General features: G+C 35.1%; 2 protein-coding genes across 2 annotated transcripts in view; one reads left to right on the forward strand and one right to left on the reverse strand.

Annotated features, from left to right (window-relative positions):
• Nucleotides 1–1,365: 1,365 nt before the first annotated feature.
• LOC144966057 (BTB/POZ domain-containing protein 1-like) lies at nt 1,366–17,418 on the reverse strand. Its single transcript, XM_078902076.1, is given in 8 exon segments — nt 1,366–1,665; nt 8,318–8,464; nt 9,202–9,289; nt 10,268–10,480; nt 10,482–10,528; nt 11,887–12,438; nt 13,356–14,050; nt 17,279–17,418. Coding segments are annotated over 7 exon segments (1,884 nt in total). The 5' UTR covers nt 14,034–14,050; nt 17,279–17,418; the 3' UTR covers nt 1,366–1,506.
• Nucleotides 17,419–18,079: 661 nt separating this feature from the next.
• Nucleotides 18,080–24,550, forward strand: part of LOC144966099 (protein mono-ADP-ribosyltransferase PARP6-like) — a 32,133-nt gene continuing 25,662 nt past the window's right edge. Inside the window, exons 1-5 of the mRNA XM_078902174.1 lie at nt 18,080–18,098; nt 21,217–21,285; nt 22,470–22,585; nt 22,926–22,986; nt 24,289–24,379. Coding sequence (XP_078758300.1) covers nt 21,232–21,285; nt 22,470–22,585; nt 22,926–22,986; nt 24,289–24,379 — 322 coding nt within the window. The 5' untranslated portion in view covers nt 18,080–18,098; nt 21,217–21,231. The remainder of the gene's footprint in view (nt 18,099–21,216; nt 21,286–22,469; nt 22,586–22,925; nt 22,987–24,288; nt 24,380–24,550) is intronic.

Consider the following 24,550-nt stretch of genomic DNA (forward strand, 5'->3'; position numbering starts at 1 on the left):
ATCATTAGATAGTGTCTTGACGTCAGATGTCTGCTAAATGCATTATGCCCACCACTAGAAATACTTATGTCTGCTTTGCAATGTTCACAAAAAACGTGTGCTGATTTTTATCAAAGTTTAGGAATTTTGCAAAATAGGTTGAATTCATCTAAAATGTCACCAAGGTTCTAGTCATAGTCTTATCTAGTGCTGATTGATACACACACCAGTTTGTTGTCAGTTTGACGTTAGATTCTAACGTTACATGGTTAAGCAAGAGTTCAAATTCCAGTCTTAATTGAGGTCATTGTGTTTTCCCCATCTCAATTACAGACTATAAAACTGAGGTAGCATTATGAAAACATCTTATTTGAATTGTGAAGGGCATTTAACTAAAACATCTGAATTTACTTGAGTCATAATATGCCGGGTAGTCATTGTAATGAAAGTAATTAGCAGTAAAACAATTCCTTCTGAGCCCATAATATCTGATCAATGTTGCAACTAAACAAAATCTGAACAAGTGTGTATGAAAGGTGCCAGACAAAGCAATAAAGAACAATAGAAGAAAAACAAACATCCCCCAAATCCAGTCTCCCCCGATTACACTGGAGCTGCTCCTTACTAAATGTCTCCACTAGGAAAAAGTCATCTGAATTTTCTCACAACAAACCTGTGGAAAACCCTTATCAATAAGCCATTTCATCTCCGCTTTCTAGTGATATAAAATGGATTGTTTTATCATTCAAAATAACTTATCTTATAAATTTCCATATCATAATCATTAGTCGAAGTTGTCAGTAATATTCAAACAAGGTGATAGAGACCCCAAGTGGAGAACTGGGTGACCCAGATTTAAACCTCCTTTCAGGTGTATTTTCCCCAAGACAAGCTCATCAATCCCTAACATGCCTGCGTCATCAATACAGATGATTCCATTTGGATGTAACATTTGGATGTAACATTTGGATGTAACATTTGTCATATATTAAAAATGCCCTTGTCATGTCCAAAACAAATATATATATTGAAGCAAAAATGCAAAACAAAACAATACAAACGAAAAACAGAACATTGATGAACACAAAAGCAGTAAAGCCTCGACACCAAAATCAACTTTTTCAAGCATGTTCTTAATGCGTTATTGGGACTCACTCGTATTATTTGTAGTTGAACGTAATATGAATATAATACCAAACATCTAACCTCTTATCATCACAATATTGAATATTTGTTCCTCTTCACATTATAAATATAAATTATAAAGAAAAACAAATAAATAATAAATAAATACATAAATAAATAAACAATGAATAAACAGAATAAATAATAAAGTAAATAAATAGCTAATCAAAATAAATAAAGTAAAAATAGGCAAAACACCAATTAATCTAATATGGCGGGGCATTTCTCAACCGAAAATGAAAGGCATTATACAGTTGAAATCTTTCACTATCCGCATCAATTAGAAATGCCCTGAGTCAAATATAAACACATGACATACTCTTATACTATAGACATGAGATTTTAGGTATAAAATACTATTTCTGGTATTTGCCCGTCTTCCACGGAGGTGCCATTGTTATTCCCTGCTGCATATGTGAACTGAAATGTCACTTTACCACTTGCAACAGACTCGTGAGTAACTTTGCGTAGACCCTTGGATCCATAGTAGGAATCAGGACCCTGTGTTGATGAAAAATGCAACATTGAAAATAAACAAAAAAAAGATCAAATGATAAGGAGATGAATGATGTGTCCCTGTGGTGATGAAAAATTCAACATTGAAAATAAACAAAACAAAGATCAAATGATAAGGAGATGAATGATGTGTCCCTGTGTGGATGAAAAATTCAACATTGAAAATAAACAAAACAAAGATCAAATGATAAGGAGATGAATGATGTGTCCACGAAAGCGGCCATGTTGTCTTGTGATAGGAGACTCTAAGTTGTGCATAGTTGAGTCAGAGGAAAAAAAAATTTGGAATATCACCTATACTTGTAAAGTGCTTTGAGCACCTTAGTGGATATTGCGCTATATAAAAGCTCCATTTTTTTTTAAAGCTCAAAAAAGCTTAACAGAGGGACCCCGGGTAAAGTGCTTTGAGCTTTAGTGTTTGTTTAGTGGATGTTGTGCTGTATATATGCTCAGTTTTTTGGGGTTTTTTTTTCTTGTCTAGAAATACTGACAGACATCATAAGTTACAACGAAACGGAAAGCTCTATTCAGACAACACTGCATTGCAAGTTGGAAATGAAAGATTTTATTTTGAACTATAAGGGGGGATCCTAAAGTGATGTACTTGAATCCTTGTAACTCAACTGTGAAATTTTAAGAAAAAAGAGAGGGTGAGTGGGTTATAATTTAGTTCATACATACATGATACAATTTGGAACTTACTATACTTTATCAATATCATCCACAAGAACAAGTTAGAAAATCTCAAATCCAATTCTGAGTAGAAAATAGTTTTGTGTGTGTGTGTCTGTGTGTCTCTCTGTGTGTGTGTGTGTCTTGTGTGTGTGCGCGCGAGTGATGTGGTTTCTATGGACATTTGGATTTAGAGTGTTTAGAATTCTTGAGAAATTGGGGCTTGTATAAACATTTAAAAATTCTAAATCCAAATATCTGCAGAATGCTCCTGTCCTTTAAAAGATAATTTGGTTACAGTGACTCACACATCGCCATGGCCCTTCCACATTAAATGTTCTTAGACCATGAAATAAAACTCACAAACAATGCTATACAATGGCCCTTCCACATTAAATGTTCTAAGACCATGAAATAAAACTCACAAACAATGCTATACAATGGCCCTTCCACATTAAATGTTCTTAGACCATGAAATAAAACTCACAAACAATGCTATACAATGGCCCTTCCACATTAAATGTTCTTAGACCATGAAATACAACTCACAAACAATGCTATACAATAGCCCTTCCACATTAAATGTTCTTAGACCATGAAATACAACTCACAAACAATGCTATACAATGGCCCTTCCACATTAAATGTTCTTAGACCATGAAATAAAACTCACAAACAATGCTATACAATGGCCCTTCCACATTAATGTTCTTAGACATGAAATAAAACTCACAAACAATGCTATACAATGGCCCTTCCACATTAAATGTTCTTAGACCATGAAATAAAACTCACAAACAATGCTATACAATGGCCCTTCCACATTAAATGTTCTTAGACCATGAAATAAAACTCACAAACAATGCTATACAATGGCCCTTCCACATTAAATGTTCTTAGACCATGAAATAAAACTCACAAACAATGCTATACAATGGCCCTTCCACATTAAATGTTCTTAGACATGAAATAAAACTCACAAACAATGCTATACAATGGCCCTTCCACATTAAATGTTTTTAGACCATGAAATAAAACTCACAAACAATGCTATACAATGGCCCTTCCACATTAAATGTTCTGAGACCATGAAATAAAACTCACAAACAATGCTATACAATGGCCCTTCCACATTAAATGTTCTGAGACCACGAAATAAAACTCACAAACAATGCTATACAATGGCCCTTCCACAATAAATGTTCTTAGACCACGAAATAAAACTCACAAACAATGCTATACAGTGGCCCTTCCACAATAAATGTTCTTAGACCATGAAATAAAACTCACAAAAAATGCTATACAATGGCCCTTCCACATTAAATGTTCTTAGACCATGAAATAAAACTCACAAACAATGCTATACAATGGCCCTTCCACATTAAATGTTCTGAGACCACGAAATAAAACTCACAAACAATGCTATACAATAGCCCTACCACATTAAATGTTCTGAGACCATGAAATAAAACTCACAAACAATGCTATACAATGGCCCTTCCACATTAAATGTTCTTAGACCATGAAATAAAACTCACAAACAATGCTATACAATGGCCCTTCCACATTAAATGTTCTAGACCATGAAATAAAACTCACAAACAATGCTATACAATGGCCCTTCCACATTAAATGTTCTGAGACCATGAAATAAAACTCACAAACAATGCTATACAATGGCCCTTCCACATTAAATGTTCTGAGACCATGAAATACAACTCACAAACAATGCTATACAATGGCCCTTCCACATTAAATGTTCTGAGACCACGAAATAAAACCCAACAAACAATGCTATACAATCATGGCCCTTCCACATTAAATGTTCTTAGACCATGAAATAAAACTCACAAACAATGCTATACAATGGCCCTTCCACATTAAATGTTCTGAGACCATGAAATAAAACTCACAAACAATGCTATACAATGGCCCTTCCACATTAAATGTTCTTAGACCATGAAATAAAACTCACAAACAATGCTATACAATGGCCCTTCCACATTAAATGTTCTGAGACCATGAAATAAAACTCACAAACAATGCTATACAATGGCCCTTCCACATTAAATGTTCTGAGACCATGAAATAAAACTCACAAACAATGCTATACAATGGCCCTTCCACATTAAATGTTCTTAGACCATGAAATAAAACTCACAAACAATGCTATACAATGGCCCTTCCACAATAAATGTTCTGAGACCACGAAATAAAACTCACAAACAATGCTATACAATGGCCCTTCCACATTAAATGTTCTGAGACCATGAAATAAAACTCACAAACAATGCTATACAATGGCCCTTCCACATTAAATGTTCTTAGACCATGAAATAAAACTCACAAACAATGCTATACAATGGCCCTTCCACATTAAATGTTCTGAGACCATGAAATAAAACTCACAAACAATGCTATACAATGGCCCTTCCACATTAAATGTTCTGAGACCATGAAATACAACTCACAAACAATGCTATACAATGGCCCTTCCACATTAAATGTTCTGAGACCACGAAATAAAACCCACAAACAATGCTATACAATGGCCCTTCCACATTAAATGTTCTTAGACCATGAAATAAAACTCACAAACAATGCTATACAATGGCCCTTCCACATTAAATGTTCTGAGACCATGAAATAAAACTCACAAACAATGCTATACAATGGCCCTTCCACATTAAATGTTCTTAGACCATGAAATAAAACTCACAAACAATGCTATACAATGGCCCTTCCACATTAAATGTTCTGAGACCATGAAATAAAACTCACAAACAATGCTATACAATGGCCCTTCCACATTAAATGTTCTGAGACCATGAAATAAAACTCACAAACAATGCTATACAATGGCCCTTCCACATTAAATGTTCTTAGACCATGAAATATGAAATAAAACTCACAAACAATGCTATACAATGGCCCTTCCACATTAAATGTTCTTAGACCATGAAATATGAAATAAAACACAAACAATGCTATACAATGGCCCTTCCACATTAAATGTTCTTAGACCATGAAATATGAAATAAAACTCACAAACAATGCTATACAATGGCCCTTCCACATTAAATGCTCTGAGACCATGAAATACAACTCACAAACAATGCTATACAATGGCCCTTCCACATTAAATGTTCTGAGACCATGAAATATGAAATAAAACTCACAAACAATGCTATACAATGGCCCTTCCACATTAAATGTTCTTAGACCATGAAATATGAAATAAAACACAAACAATGCTATACAATGGCCCTTCCACATTAAATGTTCTTAGACCATGAAATATGAAATAAAACTCACAAACAATGCTATACAATGGCCCTTCCACATTAAATGTTCTGAGACCATGAAATATGAAATAAAACTCACAAACAATGCTATACAATGGCCCTTCCACATTAAATGTTCTTAGACCATGAAATATGAAATAAAACTCACAAACAATGCTATACAATGGCCCTTCCACATTAAATGTTCTGAGACCATGAAATATGAAATAAAACTCACAAACAATGCTATACAATGGCCCTTCCACATTAAATGTTCTTAGACCATGAAATATGAAATAAAACTCACAAACAATGCTATACAATGGCCCTTCCACATTAAATGTTCTTAGACCATGAAATATGAAATAAAACTCACAAACAATGCTATACAATCTTTTGGGAAAATGTAACTTTGAATAACTCTCATGAAATGATTTGCAAGATGTCCACCATTATTTTCCAAAGTATTCCATGGCAGTGTTCTTTGTACTGGTTTCAAGTTTTACCAACCTAAATGAAATCTGTCATTTTGCCAGCACAGCAGCTTTACTAAAATCTAGAACTAATTTGGAGATTTGGGAAATATTCTTTGCTCTTAAATTCCCCAAAGATTTGAGGCAATGATGATTCTAAATGTTTTAAAACTAATCTGAAAACAACATCTTGCAAAAATATAAATAATTGTGACTTAAGTCAAATGTAGACCTGCATGTGAGTCCTGACCAAATTGTCAGAACTTTTTCACACATATCGCATTACCGGATCTTTTATTTTGTAACTCAGTCATATATATTTTCTTGTGGATTGTCCTACAGAATATATTTATTTTAAAATGTTAAAAAGTACCAAAAATTTATAGGGAGAAGGGACAGCATGGAGGTAGAGTGGTAGTTTGATATTTTTTCAAAAATAAAAATTTATAATTTTTTTTTACATAGACAGATATGCCTTTAAAAACCATTTAATAAGATACCTTACTTTTGGATCTAGGATAAACGGTTCCAAAGTTATGATGTTTTTACTCGAAATTTACTCTTACAAAAAGCTCAAAATTGATTGAGAATTCCCCCACTGGACAGCCTCTCGATAAGGTGACTACTGATTAAAACGGGATTTTAGCATAGAAAAAAAGAGGGTTGGTCACTTGTGGTCAACATTAAATATACTGCACTGTCTTCAATCTTTATGAAATTTGATATAGACATAGACAAATGAATTATCTAGATGCCTTCACTTTGATTTTTTTGCTATCTCAATTTTGAAAAAGATTTCAAAAGTTTTAAAATGACGTTATTTTTATCAAATTATAATTTTTGATACAATATGTCAACATTGATTTCTATCACATCAAAAGAAATCTTGATCTCTGCCCTTTAAAATGATACCAGAGCCGTTCATATACTGTGAAAAATAATGCAACAGTGATTATGTGAAATTGTGTTATTCAAATTTTAACCCAAAGTTGAGCTTCACTTGTCCAATGGCTAATCGGCACCTGTCTACCTACAGACTGGAATCAGTTTCAGGTACGGCTAGGGTTGAGTGAGTTCCTTGTGAAGCTTGGAGAGAGGACGAGTCTCTGTCTCAGCAGTGAAAACAGCTGCAAAAACTGAGTTGTTTTTTTTCTCTTGTACTTGTGTTACTCACTTTCATTCACTTTGAGAATGCCTCTTTATGACATGAATGATTTTCCTTTGCCACCGTAATCGGACCCCCCACAGTAGTTTTTAACCTGGAATAATTGATCTTATCTCTAAAGAGCAATAACCATCCCAATCATTAGACTTTAATCCACTGGCAAAAAAATTTTTTTAAAAAAAATGCAGCACCCGGCTGTGCTGGCTTTCTCACGTACTCCGAGAGAAAATCATCGGTGCAGTCTTTCTCTTCCAGATCCCATTTGTTTAGATTTCGAACACCATTCTCAACTGACTTCAGATCCGACGAACGGTCAAATAATTGTTCCGGCATGATAACAAAAAAATAATGTAAAATATACAACGACAAATCCAGAAAGTTGATTGATAGAGCGAATAAAATTGAAATGTAGCAACGTTCAATTGAAAAACAAAAGTTACTTGAATGGAATACCGAAAGTATGAAAACGAAAGTTAACGAACTGCGCAAGCTCGATTATATCGACACACTTCTCGTTTTTTAGACAGTGAAGAGTTGCGGTCAAATCGGAGACTAGCGAAGTTTCCCGATAATTGCCGAACGAGCGCTTGAGAGTGCCGACAATATTGTCGGCAATCCGACGCCCATTCGTTGGCACTTGACTGCTCGCCGCCAGTCGAGTTGGGGATCGCCGACACTCCGACAATTGACGTCACTCGCAATCAGATTACTTTAGCAATAAAAAAATAAGTGATCCGGGAGATCGCAACGACCGTGATTGTCGGAAAACTGACAATTGTCGGCACACATGCAGGTCTACAAATGTGACTGCCTTATCGTATTTTTAAAAAATCGTAATATACTGCTACTACCCGTATTGCTGCTGTAACTCTGCACCTAACACTGGGTACCACTTCCACTGCTACTTTTGCTGCTACAACTCCTCTGGCTCCTCCTCCTCCTCCTCCAACTACTACTTCTGCTACTACTACTACTACTACAACTATATCATAATTATCATCATCATCATACTCATCTGTTTTGTCAAAAAGTATCAAACTTACCTTTAAAGTGGCGCAAGCAATATAACTCGTGTTTGGCAAGATTTCCACTGGCTCTTTAAACATAACACGGAAGGTAGAAGTCGATCCGTCACACTGAAATGTGGGGTCATTCGAACCCAGGACTTTTGTACTATCCATGTGGATGATCTGTCAGGATTGGGTTTACAAATGGGAATAGAGTTGGACAATTTTATGTTAAAAGAAGCAAAAAACAAAAACAAACCCAAACCAAAATAGAACAAAAACTAACTTTGTAATTTAGCTCATCATGACAGAAAAATTCTTCTTCTTCTCCAACTTCTTGCTTTGTCTTCATAGGCTATGATTAAATAAAACTATCAGTGTTGCATATTCAAAAGAAAACGATAAATTTAAAGCCATTTGCTTGAATGCCAATCTCTTGAAGACCTGAGATCCTCCCACCAAATCCAAGCATCAGTAACACACTTTATAGTCACCTGGAACAACTACAAAAGACGTCTAACTTCTACGTCATGGCACAAGACCGAAGGGCTAGAGCTCAGGTGGTCGCTGGTTCGGATAAGTAAGTAAGTAAGTAAAGCCATTGTATTGATCAAAAGTATAATACCAGTAGGTATTTTACACTAATTTAATTGAGCTTTTAAATAGCGCAATATCCACTGAACATGCTCAAAGTGCTTTACAAGGGTCCATTTAACATGCAGGACAGGACATGATGCCTTTTAAGCGATATTCCAAATTTTTTTTTCAGACAGAGACAACGCTACTAACGACCAGGTATTCTTTTTACACCTGAGTACAGTGAAAGAATGTGAGTAAAGAGCCTTCTCCAAGGACTGAACGATGTGCCGATCCGAAAGCGAGTGTCATACCAAAAGAGCACAAAGTTGCACACTACTTACCTGTATATTCACTGAATATTCAGTCGGACCATGAATGCTTCCATACAAGCCAAACCCAACCACGAATATCCGCCTGTTGACTAAAAACCTGGTGATGTAAGATACGAGGCATTTGGTGATAATCAAAACACCTTTCTTTTACATAGGAACAAAAGTTATCAATTTCATTCATGACCTTATCTTGTCAACAACACCAAAAGCTATGAAGAATAAATAACACACTTGTTATAGATAAGGAATAAATAACACACTTGTTATAGATAAGGATAATGATTGAAGTTAACTCTATTCAATATGACTAAAAGAAATAAAAAACAAAAGCCAACAAAAAAAGCTGAAAAAATTGTTCTAGCAAATGTGTAGTTTATGCCTTTTAAAAAAACAAACAATCTACAGACACATAATCTCCTGAAATTATTTTATGGCATTATTTCATATTCGTCCAGTGAATATTCCTCTTTCCCCTTCGAGGTGCATTTAGAATATGACCAATCGTCTCATTTCGTTATTACGATGGGGTGAACGAAAAGCAAATTTTAAGTTAAAATGGTCAGAGATATGACAGTTTATATTCTTAAAGAACAAAATATGTTGGTACAGGTCTCATATATATATATATATATATATATATATATATATATATATATATATATATATACATATATATATATATATATATGGCTATATGTTACCCACCATCTCAAAGCAGTATTATGTCAGGGAGCACTAGAGGTTGAGAATTGAATTTATAGCCACAAATATGAAAGTTTGGATTGATTTCCATTCGTTATGATGGAGAAAAAATGCAATATCTTACATTGCAAATAAATTTAAGTTCATCTTTCTCATCATTTCAATTCTAAACTTAAATTGACTATGAGGGGTCCAATTCATCCTTACTTGATACAGTTTTGAAATAGTGGGTCACATATATAAAAATTTTCACCATCTAAACGTCCTAACATAACGCCATTTTCAGCCTGTTGCGTCAAATATACATTTGACTAATATATGTACTTAGTTTAAAGCTGATAAGTCTTTACGTGGGCATGTAGGAGACACTTACCTTATTCTATCACTGGTACCACTATAACCCCATCGACTTTCAATTTGGCAAAACCTGGATACGACTTGTTCTTTGCCAGTTAAACAACATCTTGGTACATCCAGGAAGCTCGTGCTGGGTTTGGGATTGACAGTAAAGAACAAAAACAATTCGACGACCTCCCTGTCCTCCAAGATGCCACTCTGGGCCGATCCCATTGCAAACTCTTCCAGTCATAAGGGGGAAACGTATCAGTTGTAATGCCCTGGAAAGAACTTGTCTCTGCCAAGTAAAAAGTGTCAACATTTTACTGTTAACATTTTACAACTATTTTGACTAGTTCTCTTAATTATATCTATATCGGGCGCTTAATAGTGACCTAAACAGTGTTGAAAGCGCAGTTAAATACCTAAAAACAAAAACAAAACAATCATATCTATTGACTGTCTTTGTTAGGGAGCAATATCATTTTAAAGAGCCCAAAAGGTCCAATGATACAATTTTTTTGTAAATAATAGATATGTCCTATTTTAAAAAAAATGTCAGAGAAAGGCAAACTATTTAAGATTGTTTGATCATTTGTGCAAGATAAAAGATAAAATAATCAAGATGTATCCTGATGGAAGTAACCACCATAAAATAGTGGAAAAGGCCATCCTGATGGAAGTAACCACCATAAAATAGTGGAAAAGGCCATCCTGATGGAAGTAACCAGCATAAAATAGTGAAAAAGGCCATCCTGATGGAAGTAACCAGCATAAAATAGTGAAAAAGGCCATCCTGATGGAAGTAACCACCATAAAATAGTGGAAAAGGCCATCCTGATGGAAGTAACCACCATAAAATAGTGAAAAAGGCCAAAAGATCCCAATATATTATTAAAGCTTTATTTTTCTTCATAAGATAAAAATGAAAATCAAGAACAATTAAGTTCTTTTTTTAACGCAAATTCGCTTCTTTTCAATGGTTTATGAAAATATTCAAAACTATGGTTTGACATATTTGGATAAAATGAATTAAACTTGATCGACATGGGTCAAATTGAGGAAACTGATAGATAAAAACAGGTATTGTTGACACATTGGTGAAATATGGACGTAATGATGAGATGAATAATATTACAAAATTCATAAATTAATCAAAGACATTAAAATGGAGCCTGGGGTCCTTCTGATTTTTGTGACGATTTTTTCCTGGTTTCACAGTTCATAAAACAGTGATTAGATTACTGGGCTTGATATGAATGATCTAGTATAAACCGTTATGCAGTAGATTACTATCGTTTTCATATGGTAGGATGCAATCAATTTTTGTTGACCTCAAAATACAAAAAGTGGGATAAACTACAACATTTGTGTGCACAGTGGCGTAAAGGAAGAAGTTAAGATAGTACTAACTTTTAGAGAAATTTTATTTGAACAATGATTTTAAAATGCAATGTAACGATAGACTTTGATTAATGAGATGAAACGTTTGTGTTACACAGATCATAATGATCATGACAAAGATGATGAGGATGAATTTTCATCAATTATTAACAATGTATTGTTAACTTTTCAATGATCAGGACATTCAGACAAAAATCTTTCAAGCTTCTTTGCATCATTGGTGTGAAAATAGTAATACTTTTTTTTTTTTACCTTGTTTGCACTTGATGATATGGAAAGATTTTGGCGAAGACATTCAGCTTCAGCCCATCTGCACACAGCAGTAAACAAACGACATTCACGTATTCCTAAAGTATCACGTTCCAGAACAGCACATAAAGTATCTAAATCAATGTCAGTAAAGCCATCAGCTGAGAGAGCTTCTGCTGTGTTTTTATCAATAGTCTCCAAACATAATGCTGCTAATTGTGGTTCATCAAATAAACGAGCTTGTGTCAAGAGCATAAATGCATTGTCTGGACTCAGATTATGCTTTAGAAAGTCCACGCATTCCCGCTCTAATGCAGGGACAGCATATTTTTTAGCAGCGTACAGTGTAGTCATGACTGTTTCTGGACCAATTTGAACTTCATCAGTGTAAAGAAATTTAAGAAGAGCTGAAAAGGCTGCTGGTTCAACATCGGGAATATCAATAATGGTTTCTGTTGTAGCGAGACGGCCGTTGAATAAAGCATCAAACACGGCACTTCCAATGGACAGAATAAACTTGTGAGCAGAGACCAGTTGTGTAGGAGGTTTTCCAACCTGTTTGGACATGGAGAGAAAAAATATCAATAAAAACTTTTCTCTGATTTAATGGAGTAGATTTCATGATTTGGTGGATTTCAATATTTGGAAAGAATTGAAAAATAATAGAAAATAGATCAAGAATATAGCTAATCCATATAACTGTTTTCTCACAGTGCTGAATACGTTGTTGACTATTTGATATCAATAGTTTGATCTTGGATTGCACACATTAAATCCAGGGAGATCTTGAATGCGACAGGCTGAATGAAATTCCTCATTTTAAAAAAAATGTGATAATCACCTTGAAATTAGATGGGTATCATATATGACTAGGTTAAAGTGTGAAGCTCATCAAATCAATGTACTACTAATGGTTATTAATGTACTATTAATGGTTATTAATGTACTATTAATGCTGACTATGAGTTCAAGATGTGCTGGTCGATAGGATTTCAATGTTTTCAAATGAATCACTCAGCTAAGGTTAATTTGTTTCAATTTTAGCTTACATTTACAGTTAGTACTTAATCAGCTTTCAATGATACTTTGGTACCATCATAAGCATGTTCCTCTGTGTGTGTGTGTGTGTGTGTGTGTTTGGCTGTATCTGTGTGGTCTGAGACAATAATACAACAATTCAATGGCAAAACAAAACGCAAGTAAAAAAAATTCTAAATGATCATGTCACAATTTGATTCATGTTGCACTGTCAGTCTCATTTGCATTTGACCTTTTAACCCTGAAGTCACAATTCCTTGTTCAGCATAGCCATACATACTGGTAGCACATTGGATTCAATACGGCATAATAACGGAAACTGGCAAAATCATTATCAACAAAATAATTACCCCCCCCCCCCCCCCCCCCCCCCCCAGACAAATAGATATGAACTAAGGTGTGAATTTGTAACTGCTTGCAAAACCAAGACTCACCCTGAACTGAATATCACTCATCACGTCTGTTTTATGTAAGTATGCCAATCTCTCTCTTACACACGTTTGACTGTCTTGCCAATTATGCATAGATTGATCTTGATTTTGTGGAGGAGCCGATGATGATGATGACGACTTAGTAAAGTCAAAATGACCAGCAAATGGCTGGGGAAAACAATCTGAGTTTCCATTTGCAAAATTTGCACTTACTCCAGGAGAGTTGAAAAAAGCACCAGAAGGGGATAAGTTTGAATGAGAAGACAAAAATTCATTGTTCGACACTGTGCCTGAAGTACTGTCCGACTTTGCAACTTGAGCATAACACCGAGAAGATGATGCGGATAATGTGCCAGTGCTTGAGGCTTTAACGACACAATTACTCCCAAATGAACTTGATGCTCCATTTGCAGTGAATGAACTGCTCAAAGAATGGCGATGATCATGATTGGATGCAGGCCCATCCCCATTTGACCCCTGCTGAGATTGAGAGCATAAATCAGGTGGGTAATGTGATTCGGTGGAACTTTCCGATGATTGTGAAAATGAACCTCTCAAAATCTGATGGTTAGTTGGCTGCAAGTTCAGGCTTTGTGATTGTGATGAACTATGCGTCTGCCTCTGAGTCTGGCTATTGAAATGTTTATTTCTGGCTTCATTTTTACTGTGGTCTCCATCCATTGCTCAAGACTTGGAATCTGTTTGAAATTCAAAAAATATATTAAATAAATAGTTGAATATAAGGATATTTGAATATAGCAATATTTTGTCTCAATTCAATGCGATTTTAACTATCCCTATTCACACTTTACAAAAAATAGCTTTTTTCAGTGGGCACTTGAAAAGATTACCCTTTTCATCTGCCTCTCAAGTATCTTTTGACAGCCATAATAAAGGTAAACAACATTCTAGCTAAATTGAGGTAAATGGTGTTTTGACAAATTATTCTCAAATTAAAAGGATTTAATTTCTATGCTTAAGACACAATATTTACCTATCATTATAACTTAAATTTTAATTTGAAGACACTGTAATGCAAACTCAGTTAAAGACTTGTGGTTAAGAAAAACAGGTCGCAAACTATGTTTTCCCATGTAAAAACATTATTTTTTAAAATCTGTATTAACTTACTATCATAATCATAGATAGGCTCTGAGGCCAGTGAGCTCAAAGTTTTTCCAAAGATAAATATCTTTTATGCTCGTTCACTTAGCCTATGTCAAAACATTTTTTAAAGTAGGTTTACACGTCTATTTCAAATTTACTCATCACCAATCTTGTCCAGATTACAAAATGCTGGACTAGGAATATATCTTTCCTAATATTAAAAAAAAAAACCTGGGTGGTGTCCGAGGTTCCTCAACAGAGAGGAAGCAAGAATAGCCCAACACCAAGCCAGTGTGTGCTTCCCCTTTTTGAGTCAACTGGTCCTCCAGGTTGGGGGTTGTTGAGGAGTTAACATTCCTTCCATAAAACTCCAGTTGTTACAGAAACACAGACGGACAAATCAAATCCTTTTTTCAGCTTGGGCAACTGAAGAGTTTCTGCAATGATAGAATTTATGAAGGACAACAGACAAAACCAAAAGGACTCTGCTGACCCGATGACATCTTCGCCAAACAAGCAGCTTTGAATTGCGTCGTGGAACGTTCGCACCATGTATGAAGCAGGAAAAAGCTCTCAAGTTGTGACCGAGATGAGAAGATACAGGCTGCATATACTTGGAGTAAGCGAAACCCACTGGATACAATCTGGACAGAAAAACCTCAAGTCTGGGGAGAAGATTTTATTTGAAGGAGAGGGGATGGGATTCATACACAGGGAGTAGGAATAATTCTAAGTAAGTTTGCCCAGAAGTCACTGAGAGGATGGGAACAACACGGAGAAAGGATCATCATGGCATCCTTTACAACACGGAGTAAGAAGATCAACATGAACATTGTACAGATCTATGCCCCAACAAATGATGCAACAGATGAGGACAAAGATACATTTTATAGTCTGCTACAACAAGTCATTAATAGTTGCCAAGACATCAACATATTGATGGGAGATGCTAATGCTAAAGTGGGACAGGATAACGTAGGTAATGAAGGTATCATGGGATGTCATGGCATGGGAGAGATGGACGACAATGGTGAGAGACTTGCAAATTTTTGTGCTTTCAACAGTTTGGTGATTGCAGGATCAGTGTTTCCCCCATAAAAGGATACACAAGGCAACTTGGGTCTCACCAGATGGTGCGACAGAGAATCTGTAATGAGGTGTTGGGTGTAAACAAATTGGAACATAAAGAATGGATATGTCCAATCACCTTGGAGCTGATTGAAAAGAGCAAAACAAGGAGGAACAAGTGAATACAAGTCGAACAAGGGCTTTAAGACTGGATGCACAAGAGCAGTATCGAGCCACAGTTAAGGAAGTCAACAAATCTGTGGAGAAAGACAAGGAAGCATTTACGAACAGACTTGCAGAGAACGCAGGACACATGAGGTTCTTTTATCAAACTACCGAGACACTTACTGGAAAATATGGGAAACCAGAGGTACCAGTCAAAGATAAAGATGGGATAACTATTTTTGGAAAAGAGGCTCAATCTAAACGATGGAAGGAACACTTCAACTGCCTTCTGAACAGACCACCACCAGACAACCTGCCGGAAATTTTGCCTGTAAGGAATGAGCTACCAATTAGCTGTGATCCACCATCAAGTTGCAGGGTTGTACATGAAGATCAACTTACTGACAGCTTTGAAATTAAGACTGGTGTCAAGCACGGATGCTTGCTCTCACTCTCACCATTCCTGTTCATCCTTGCCATTGATTGGCTAATAAAGGAAACTTCCAAAGGGCGAAGAAATGGGATACAGTGGACCCCCTGGACACAGTTGGATGATCTGGCTCTTCTGTCCCACACTCAGGACCAGATGCAAGCAAAAACCACAATTATAAACAGCCTCTCGGAATCCATTGTTTTGAGAATTCACCCTGCAAAGTCAAAGGTCTTAAGGATAGGTACATGTCAAAGGGAGCAGATCAAAGTAAAAGATCAGGAACAGGAACTTTCTGCTATCTCAGGAATTTAATTGACAGAGATGGAAGCAGAAGTGGAAGCACGGATAGGAAAGGCACAGGCTGCATTCACATCTTTGAACAGAGTTTGGAAAACTAAAGATATCTCCCTTCGACTAAAGCTGAGACTTTTCAACTCAAACATGAAGTCTGTCCTACTGTATGGATGTGAAACTTGGAATGCATCACAGGCATGTATAAGGAAGGTACAGATTTTTGTAAACAGGTGCATGCGTAAGCTATTCATAATTTGATTTGTCATTATCATCAGAAATCGCTTTATAATTATTATTACTCTTCTATTACTATTACTCAGGCACATAGACAAAAGTGGTCACTTTCATTACATACACGACTGACTGCCACTGCAGCAACTCAACAGCAGTTGATGATGATTATCATCACGGCAGTTGCTGTGAGAGAGAGAGAGAGAGAGAGAGAGAGAGAGAGAGAGAGAGAGAGAGAGAGAGAGAAAGAGACAAAGATATATATATATATATATATATATATATATATACAGAGAGACAGAGACACACACACAGAGAAAGAGAGAGAGAGAGAGAGAGAGAGAGAGAGAGAGAGAGAGAGAGAGAGAGAGAGAGAGAGAGAGAGAGAGAGAGAGAGAGAGAGCAGCGATGAATTTCCTCACATTCGTCATACAGTATGTCACCTCTCACGCTCAACCAGTCATGTTTAAGATAATTAACTGAGAAAATAGTTTTGTGTTTAACTCATAACTAAATGCAGTACACTCCCCACAGATCTGTTTCACTCACTGCAAAAATGTTCACTCAATGACTCATCTCTCACTCTCAATCAAACGCTGTATGTGCTGTGATTATATTTTCTGCTTACATGTTAGCAATCATTGGAAAACTCAATCACGAAGTCCAATCATTTTGATTCGAGCATTAGTCTTTTTTCTTTCTTTTGGCCCCACTTATCATAATATGGCTCGACAACAGCCAACTCTGGACAGATTGTCTGGCATAAATAAACACAATAGGCCTATTTTATTACTCCCGTCCTACCCGGAACTAGCAGCACAGTAAACAGTTTTTCAACTGATCTCTGATACTGCATAAATATACTAAATCGGTTTTTAACAAATAACCCAGACCCCTATTGTTTTTTTCCAATATTAGATAATTGTGAAGCCTTCTTTGAAACTTAAATAGGCAAATCCTATTTTGTTGTCGAAGAGAATTCAAATATTTTGTTTTATATCTAGAAAATAAGTGCTACTGGTGCCGACAGACTTGCACAATTTTGCATATCTGTATTGAGACTTGATTAAATGTACTGCTCCTGTTTATTTATCTTCCGGGTCACGCACGTAGGTTTCCAAACACTACTCACTGTCTGTTTCTATCCTATAAACATCACGGATTTCAGTGCGTGAAAACCAGGATCTATTTGTCCAGTGTGTGAAAACCAGATGTCGCCAGTCTTTACCTAGGACCAAGAACCAATAAAACTTGTACATAGAAGGTTCAGTGCAAATTTATGGAGAACTTGATTCATTTTTAAACGTTAATTTCAATTGAGCCGCGTGAAAAAATGTAAGCTCTAACTCTACTAATTCTTTACTTCAAATTCTCACACTTACTTAGATACCTACTTCGCTCTATTAATTACTCTTATTACTTGACGAGGGAGGCATCCCCTTGACAATGTAGGCACGTTCTTCTATCAAAATATAAGAATAAGAATATACATAATTTTAAAACTTTTGCATTTCTTTTTTTTTCAAAATTGAAAGTGTAAAAATATAAATAAAAGAAAGCTCAATCTATCTCCATCTAAGATAATATATTTCAGGAAGCTGCTATTTTCTCCGTACAGTGACAATAGTGTGGTAGGCTATTTTCACCGTCCGGTAATATCTTGGAAGTTGATCGTCCGGTGATAATGATATCTTGGTAGGCTATTTTTATTAACAAGCTATGGCTATATTGCTGATAATAATAATGAGCGTCTTTAACTTAAAGTTAACTTACTTTAAATACGGATATTATTTCATGAGTTTTCTTGCAAGTTTTAAAGAGCATTAATACCAGGTTTTAATATAACGAGTAAAATAAAAAAACAAAACAACGTTAATTATTAAAGACACGTATTTTTAATATGCTTTATCCTATATCACAAGCTTTTTAAAGCAAGAAGTTTTAGGTGAAAAATGAAGATAGACATTTTAATGTCACCATTGTTGACATTCATAGCTACTTTATGAAAGAAAAAGAAAACTTCAGCAAAGTAATACAATCCAACTTTCATCCCAATCATTAAATAAAAAAGGCCAACCAAAGGAAAAATGTGTTTTGTCTTTTAAATTCAACCAAAAAAAAATGAAATATTTAGTAAAGCAAAAAAAAAATTTAAAAAAAATTGCCAAACAAACAAAAAATAAATGATTGCCAGAATAAAGACGATGACAAATACAAAAAATCTTGGGAAAATAAAAAGCCACGACAGGGAGTCGAACCGCAGACTCTTTAATGACGACCAAATGTGCAGCCCATTGAGCTAAACGGGACCCATGACAGTGGGATGTCAAATTATATTTATAAAATAATCTCAGTGGGTAGTAGCTCTCGCAGTAGTAGTAGGGACTCACTGGATGGTAGTGCTTCTGATTGGCTGATACATACGAAAAGCCTTCTTTACTATTTTCACCGTATGGTGATAATAGTTTGGTAGACTATTTTCACAGTGCAGTGAAAATAGTCAGTCCCTATATTTTATGCCATCAAGATTGAAGTTTAGTAAGTTTAATTTTGGCTGCCAGTGACCAACCCTCTTTTCTCCAAGCTTGAAGTACCATTTCAACCAGTAGTTAGCTGATTGCAATGGTTAATTTTGAATTGGAAAAGTGTCATAACTTTGGAACCAATTATTTATTCATTGTGATCAAAAACTTTGTCCACTCAACCGCCCCCTGTTTTACCGCCAGCCTCACTTATCTTGACTCGAGAAATTTGATCGACTTTTTACAATTTTGATTTGCTTGCTTTTACCTTTATTATTACTATTTATTTTTAGGACAGAGTGAAGACTTTGGATATGAGAGTATCTCTCCTGAAAAAGCCTGTGTAGATTAATTCGTTCACTTATAATAAGGGTAAATAAACATAATTTTAAACTGACTGGTATGTTTCTTTGATTAATGTCAGGTTCAGGCGAGGTTAGGACAATGTCAATGTTTTCCTTGGTGAAATTGTTCAAGTTAATTCTGACACAATTTAAAGATGAAAAATTTTCTTTTAAAAAAGTATATTATTTTAGTTACCTTGTTTTGATAGTTATTGAAATTAATCCTCTTGGTCTAAGTAAGTTATTGAGTCAAATTTATTGCCTTTTGCATTTGTAGTATGTAACAATATAGGTTCCAGAGAGGAAGAAAAACAACAAACCTGAACAACTTTTTACACTCAAACCTCTTTATACCGCTCCCTGTTATACCATTGGATTGGATGGCGGATCGCACTATAACGGGATTTTTGGCATTTTTATATAGAGATAAGTGAGGCTGGCGTTATAACAGGGGGCGGTTGAGTGGACAAAGTTTTTGATCACAATGAATAAATAAAATCTCTTGGATTCTTTTCATTTTGATGCATTGTTTTTGGTATAACAGCTGTTCCTATCTAGTTTATATGTATGATTTGTTTTAGAGTTCAGTGATTCCAAATACTGGTTGAGTCTTTCACAACATTGACCCAATTCATTACATACTGCCTGCCATTCTCTCAAAACCCCAAATTTTGCCTTGGTCCCAAATATCGCGGTATAATGAGGTTTCACTGTAGCTATAAAGTCTTGAATGTGTGTGTGTGTGTGTGTGTGTGTGAGAGAGAGAGAGAGAGATAGAGAGAGAGAGAGAGAGAGAGAGAGAGAGAGAGAGAGAGAGAGAGAGAGAGAGAGAGAGAGAGAACGGTGAATCCATCATTCTCTCCATTTCATTGTTAGGTTTTAATATTTTATATATATATATATATATATATATATATATATATATATATATATATATATATATATATATATATATATATATATATTATGCAATTGCAATCATTTGAGTCTATATATCGCATGTCAGTCAAGTTTTTTATCAGACCAGACAAAAGAATAGAGTACTCCTGTATCTACGAAGACCTTTTCGCTGGGGAAATTGTCCCCCTCTTTCTTTGTTTTTCCCCCCTTTTTTCACCCTTTTTTCCCCCTCAGTCTTAGATCCAGTCCTTGGTGGGGTGAAATGACCTCCCATCGTGGACAGGTAGATCGCTTGTTGTGTGTCCTATTCCCCCCTTTATCTGTTTTCAAGTCTAGTGTGACTTAGTTTGGCATCACTTGTTGACTAGAATCTACAGTTTATCAGTGTTGATTTCCATAGTGCATTTCGAGGAGGTTTGTCGAGAGATTGTAAAATTCGTTCATTGTGTAAAATGAGGTCAATGTCATCAACAAAGCGTAAGTTGCAAGTTTTACCCGATCCCAATAGTGATGGATTATTGGTGGTTCTTGTACTATTCTTACCTGATATTATATGTAAAAGTTGGGGAAAGTACGCATCCCTTTCTAACTCCAACCGTTGCTTTGAAAAATGGTCCTTGTTGGTTGTTATAGAACAACAGTAGTTGTGTTATAGAACAACACTAGTTGTGTTATAGAACAACACTAGTTGTGTTCTTAATTTATCTTCTTTGTATTGTTTGAACGAGTCCTTCGTCAAAGCCATAGTTTGGACTAATTTATTTTAAAGAATTTAATTTTTTATCACGTATTATTTTCAGCCAAAACGAGAAATCATGAGCTCAAATTCAAGTAGTAGCGATGGATATGATGATGATGATGATAATGATGTGAGAAACATTTTATTTATTTTTGTTGTTGTTTTTTAAAATATTGGCTTTTATATGGTTTAATACTCACCAAATGCGTTCAAAGTGCTTAAAACGGATCCAAGCAACAGATACAGTCAGGAAAAGACATCCTGTCTGAAAAGCGCTCTCTTGATTTCTTTGAAATTTTTAAAACGGTGTCAGAACGTAGCCATTATAGAGAGTAGGAGGAGACCTGGAGCTCCTTGAAGATGATGACCACGGAGAGAGGAAGATGGAGGTCCTTCGTTGCTGTCCTAGATTTCAAGAAACACAATGGGCAGTAAGTAAGCACCCTTAAAACAATGTCCTTTTTGAATACATTGCCTAAGCTTAAGATGGAAGTTTACAAGATTATCCCTGGCATGGAGAAACAGACTGCCATCACCAACTCCTTCATATCCTACTGATGTTGCCTTGTGACTTTGCATTTTGCTCCCATAGCGGGCAGGGAGGTACATACTATGTCTTCCATCCCCCTATGTCTGTTTTCCAACATGCTTTCTGTCTTTGTCTTGGAATGAGATTACTTGGTTTTGTCCTGGCCCCGGCCGGATACCTTGGCTAGGAGGGAAACAGTCAAATGTATAGTTAGTTTTGGAAGATGATATTTTTTTCCTTGTAAATCATCTCTCTGTTATGCACTCTATTATGTTTTATTTATGTATTATATATGATTTCTAAACATTTGAGTTGGGACCTGTGCTTGTGTCTGGATGAGACTTTTAGGTGATCTCAAACTAAGTACACTGATAGTGTTCTCTTGGAATCTACATCTGTTCTCTTTTGAACCAATTCCCCTTTGTCTGCCTTATTCTTGGGTGCTTTAATTGTAATTCTAGAACTTTTTACTATCCCATTTTTTCCCTTTTTACTGGCGCTGATATGACCTTAATGTGTTGCAAGCGCCGTAAAACCCTAAAAAAAAACAAAAAAAAAAAAACTTTGCATTTTGTCATTGGTTCCCTTCATTTTTTACATGCAATAATTGATGTATCCATTTTCCAATCAAAACAAAAGACTTATTTGTGCTACTGCAATGGATCATCGCAATATTTGACTGTCCTTAGCCACACTATACGACTTATATTGGCAATTAATTTAATGGATATTATTATTTTAAAATATATATAAATACTTATTTACTTTTACAAATCTTTTTGCAGTGCCTTTCATTTTATGACGACTTTGATTTAGCTGAAACCAGCAATGTTCATCCACTCTATGAACGGGACATCCAATTGTTCAAACAGCTATTTCCTTCAGAATCAATTGTAACCAGGTAATGCTTATTCTTATACTAAAATAATTGTTTTCAACATTAAATCAGATGTCAGAAAGTTCAATAAGATAGAATACATAGATGTTAAATGATTTATTATTCTTTTCATATGACTATATTGTTGAATGATAAGCAAATATGTATTTCTTTCATAGCTCTAATTAAATTATCTTTCACAACTTTTTATTGGTGTGGAACTATTTGTTAACAATATATTTTTCTAAAAAAAAAAAAAAATCTGAATTTTTTGGGTCGTTCATAATTGATATGCAAATAATCAAATCATAATAGTTGGAGTAAGAGTATTATTGTCTTCATTTATTTTCTTTTTCAACCGTAGAATTCTTAACAATTTGGAGGAAGTGGATATTGAGATAACAGCTGACCTGGGCTTTATAAAGGTTAGATCAATTTTATTATCAAAAACTCTCCATGGGCTGTTATGGTCTACTGAAAGCAAAAATATAGATGGAAGTCAATGCAATATTCTAATTAACATCATGAGATCTAAATGGGCTTTTTGTGTGTGATTTTTAACCATCTCCGATGAAACAAAAATTATAATTTTGAGATTAAAATTTGTCTTTTAATCAAAAACATCATCATTTAATCTATACATTTTTTTCAAAAGAGGGCATGCAAATAAATGTTTTATACCGCTACAGAGTGAAACATTCACATTTGTATTTGTGCAATGTGAAGTGCACGATTTAAAGTTCACATTAATGATAAACTTAGTTACTCTAGCGATTGTCAATTTTGAATATTTTCTAGACATAATGGTGACATCACCTCAGAAGTCAAGATTTTGTTACAAACGTTGAAAAGGTAAAAGGTATTCACCATTGTTAAGACTGTGACTTCCATCAATTTAGTCAATTAAGAGCATAAGTTTGCATACAAAAAGAGATCATAGCACTAATTTTTGTAGCTCTAGATGAATCTGTGATAATCAATGGGCACGGGTTTAGAAAGCCCTATAGTACTAGGACTATGTATTTACATCAATCCAGTTCTCTCTTATGTCAAGAAGATGGCCCTTCAAAGCCAAAAGGCATATGGAGCTGTTCATTCCATTTATATTTGTAAATTACTTTTTTCCCCTTGTTCTCATAAATGTATCTATACAGATAATATATTTCTTTTGATATTTTGGAATTGACAATTTTGATTTTTAAAAAATTAGCTGTCTATTATTATGATTTGCCAATTTACTGTGAGATGTGAGATGTTTCCTTCTAGCCTCAGTAATGCAATTCATGTAGATTAAACATTTGCATACTCTGCTTCGGTTGATAAAGATGAAAGGTTTGCTGTATTTGTGTTGAGGTCTCCACCTTAAATCATCCATCTTTTATGTGATAGGAGATCAATAAATAAGATACTTATAAATGCGATGTGACATAGTTTAAATGGTATGAAACAGCAATCGTTCTACAGACTAGTCTTTTGGGGAGGCAGACCATTATTAGTAGATAATTGAAAGAAATTTTGTTAAATGTTGTCTGTTTGGTTGTTTGGCAAATAATGGCAATGAAGGGGTTGGTCCATTCACAATAACCAATTTAATGTTTTACTTACATTTCTCATTTTACTACAAAGTCGTGGAGTTTTATGAAATGTCATCTGGTTTCCTTTTAACCTTGATTATAAATTTTCCTTCAGAATGAGTAATTCTTGCAACTTCTTTCATTTCCCACCAGAAAAATACACTCGATGCATGGGGACTTCGTCAAGATTTACCATTGACATTCAAACTGGTTTTTAATTCTGTTTCTTATTCCTTTGACAAAAGTACGTATGATTGCACTGTTTTGTAATTAACCAGTAGATTTTTGACCAATCAAAACACGGAATTTGTGACACACCTTAACACGTGGTTGGACATGGTTGGTGGTTTATAAACAATGACATTAATGAAATCGACCTCTCTCTGATCCATTGTTGTTGTTTTTATACCGCCAA

The sequence above is a fragment of the Berghia stephanieae genome, chromosome 2 (assembly GCF_034508935.2).
Source record: "Berghia stephanieae isolate SIO BIC M18660-M18661 chromosome 2, UCSD_Bste_1.3, whole genome shotgun sequence".
Taxonomy (NCBI): Eukaryota; Metazoa; Mollusca; class Gastropoda; order Nudibranchia; family Aeolidiidae; genus Berghia; species Berghia stephanieae.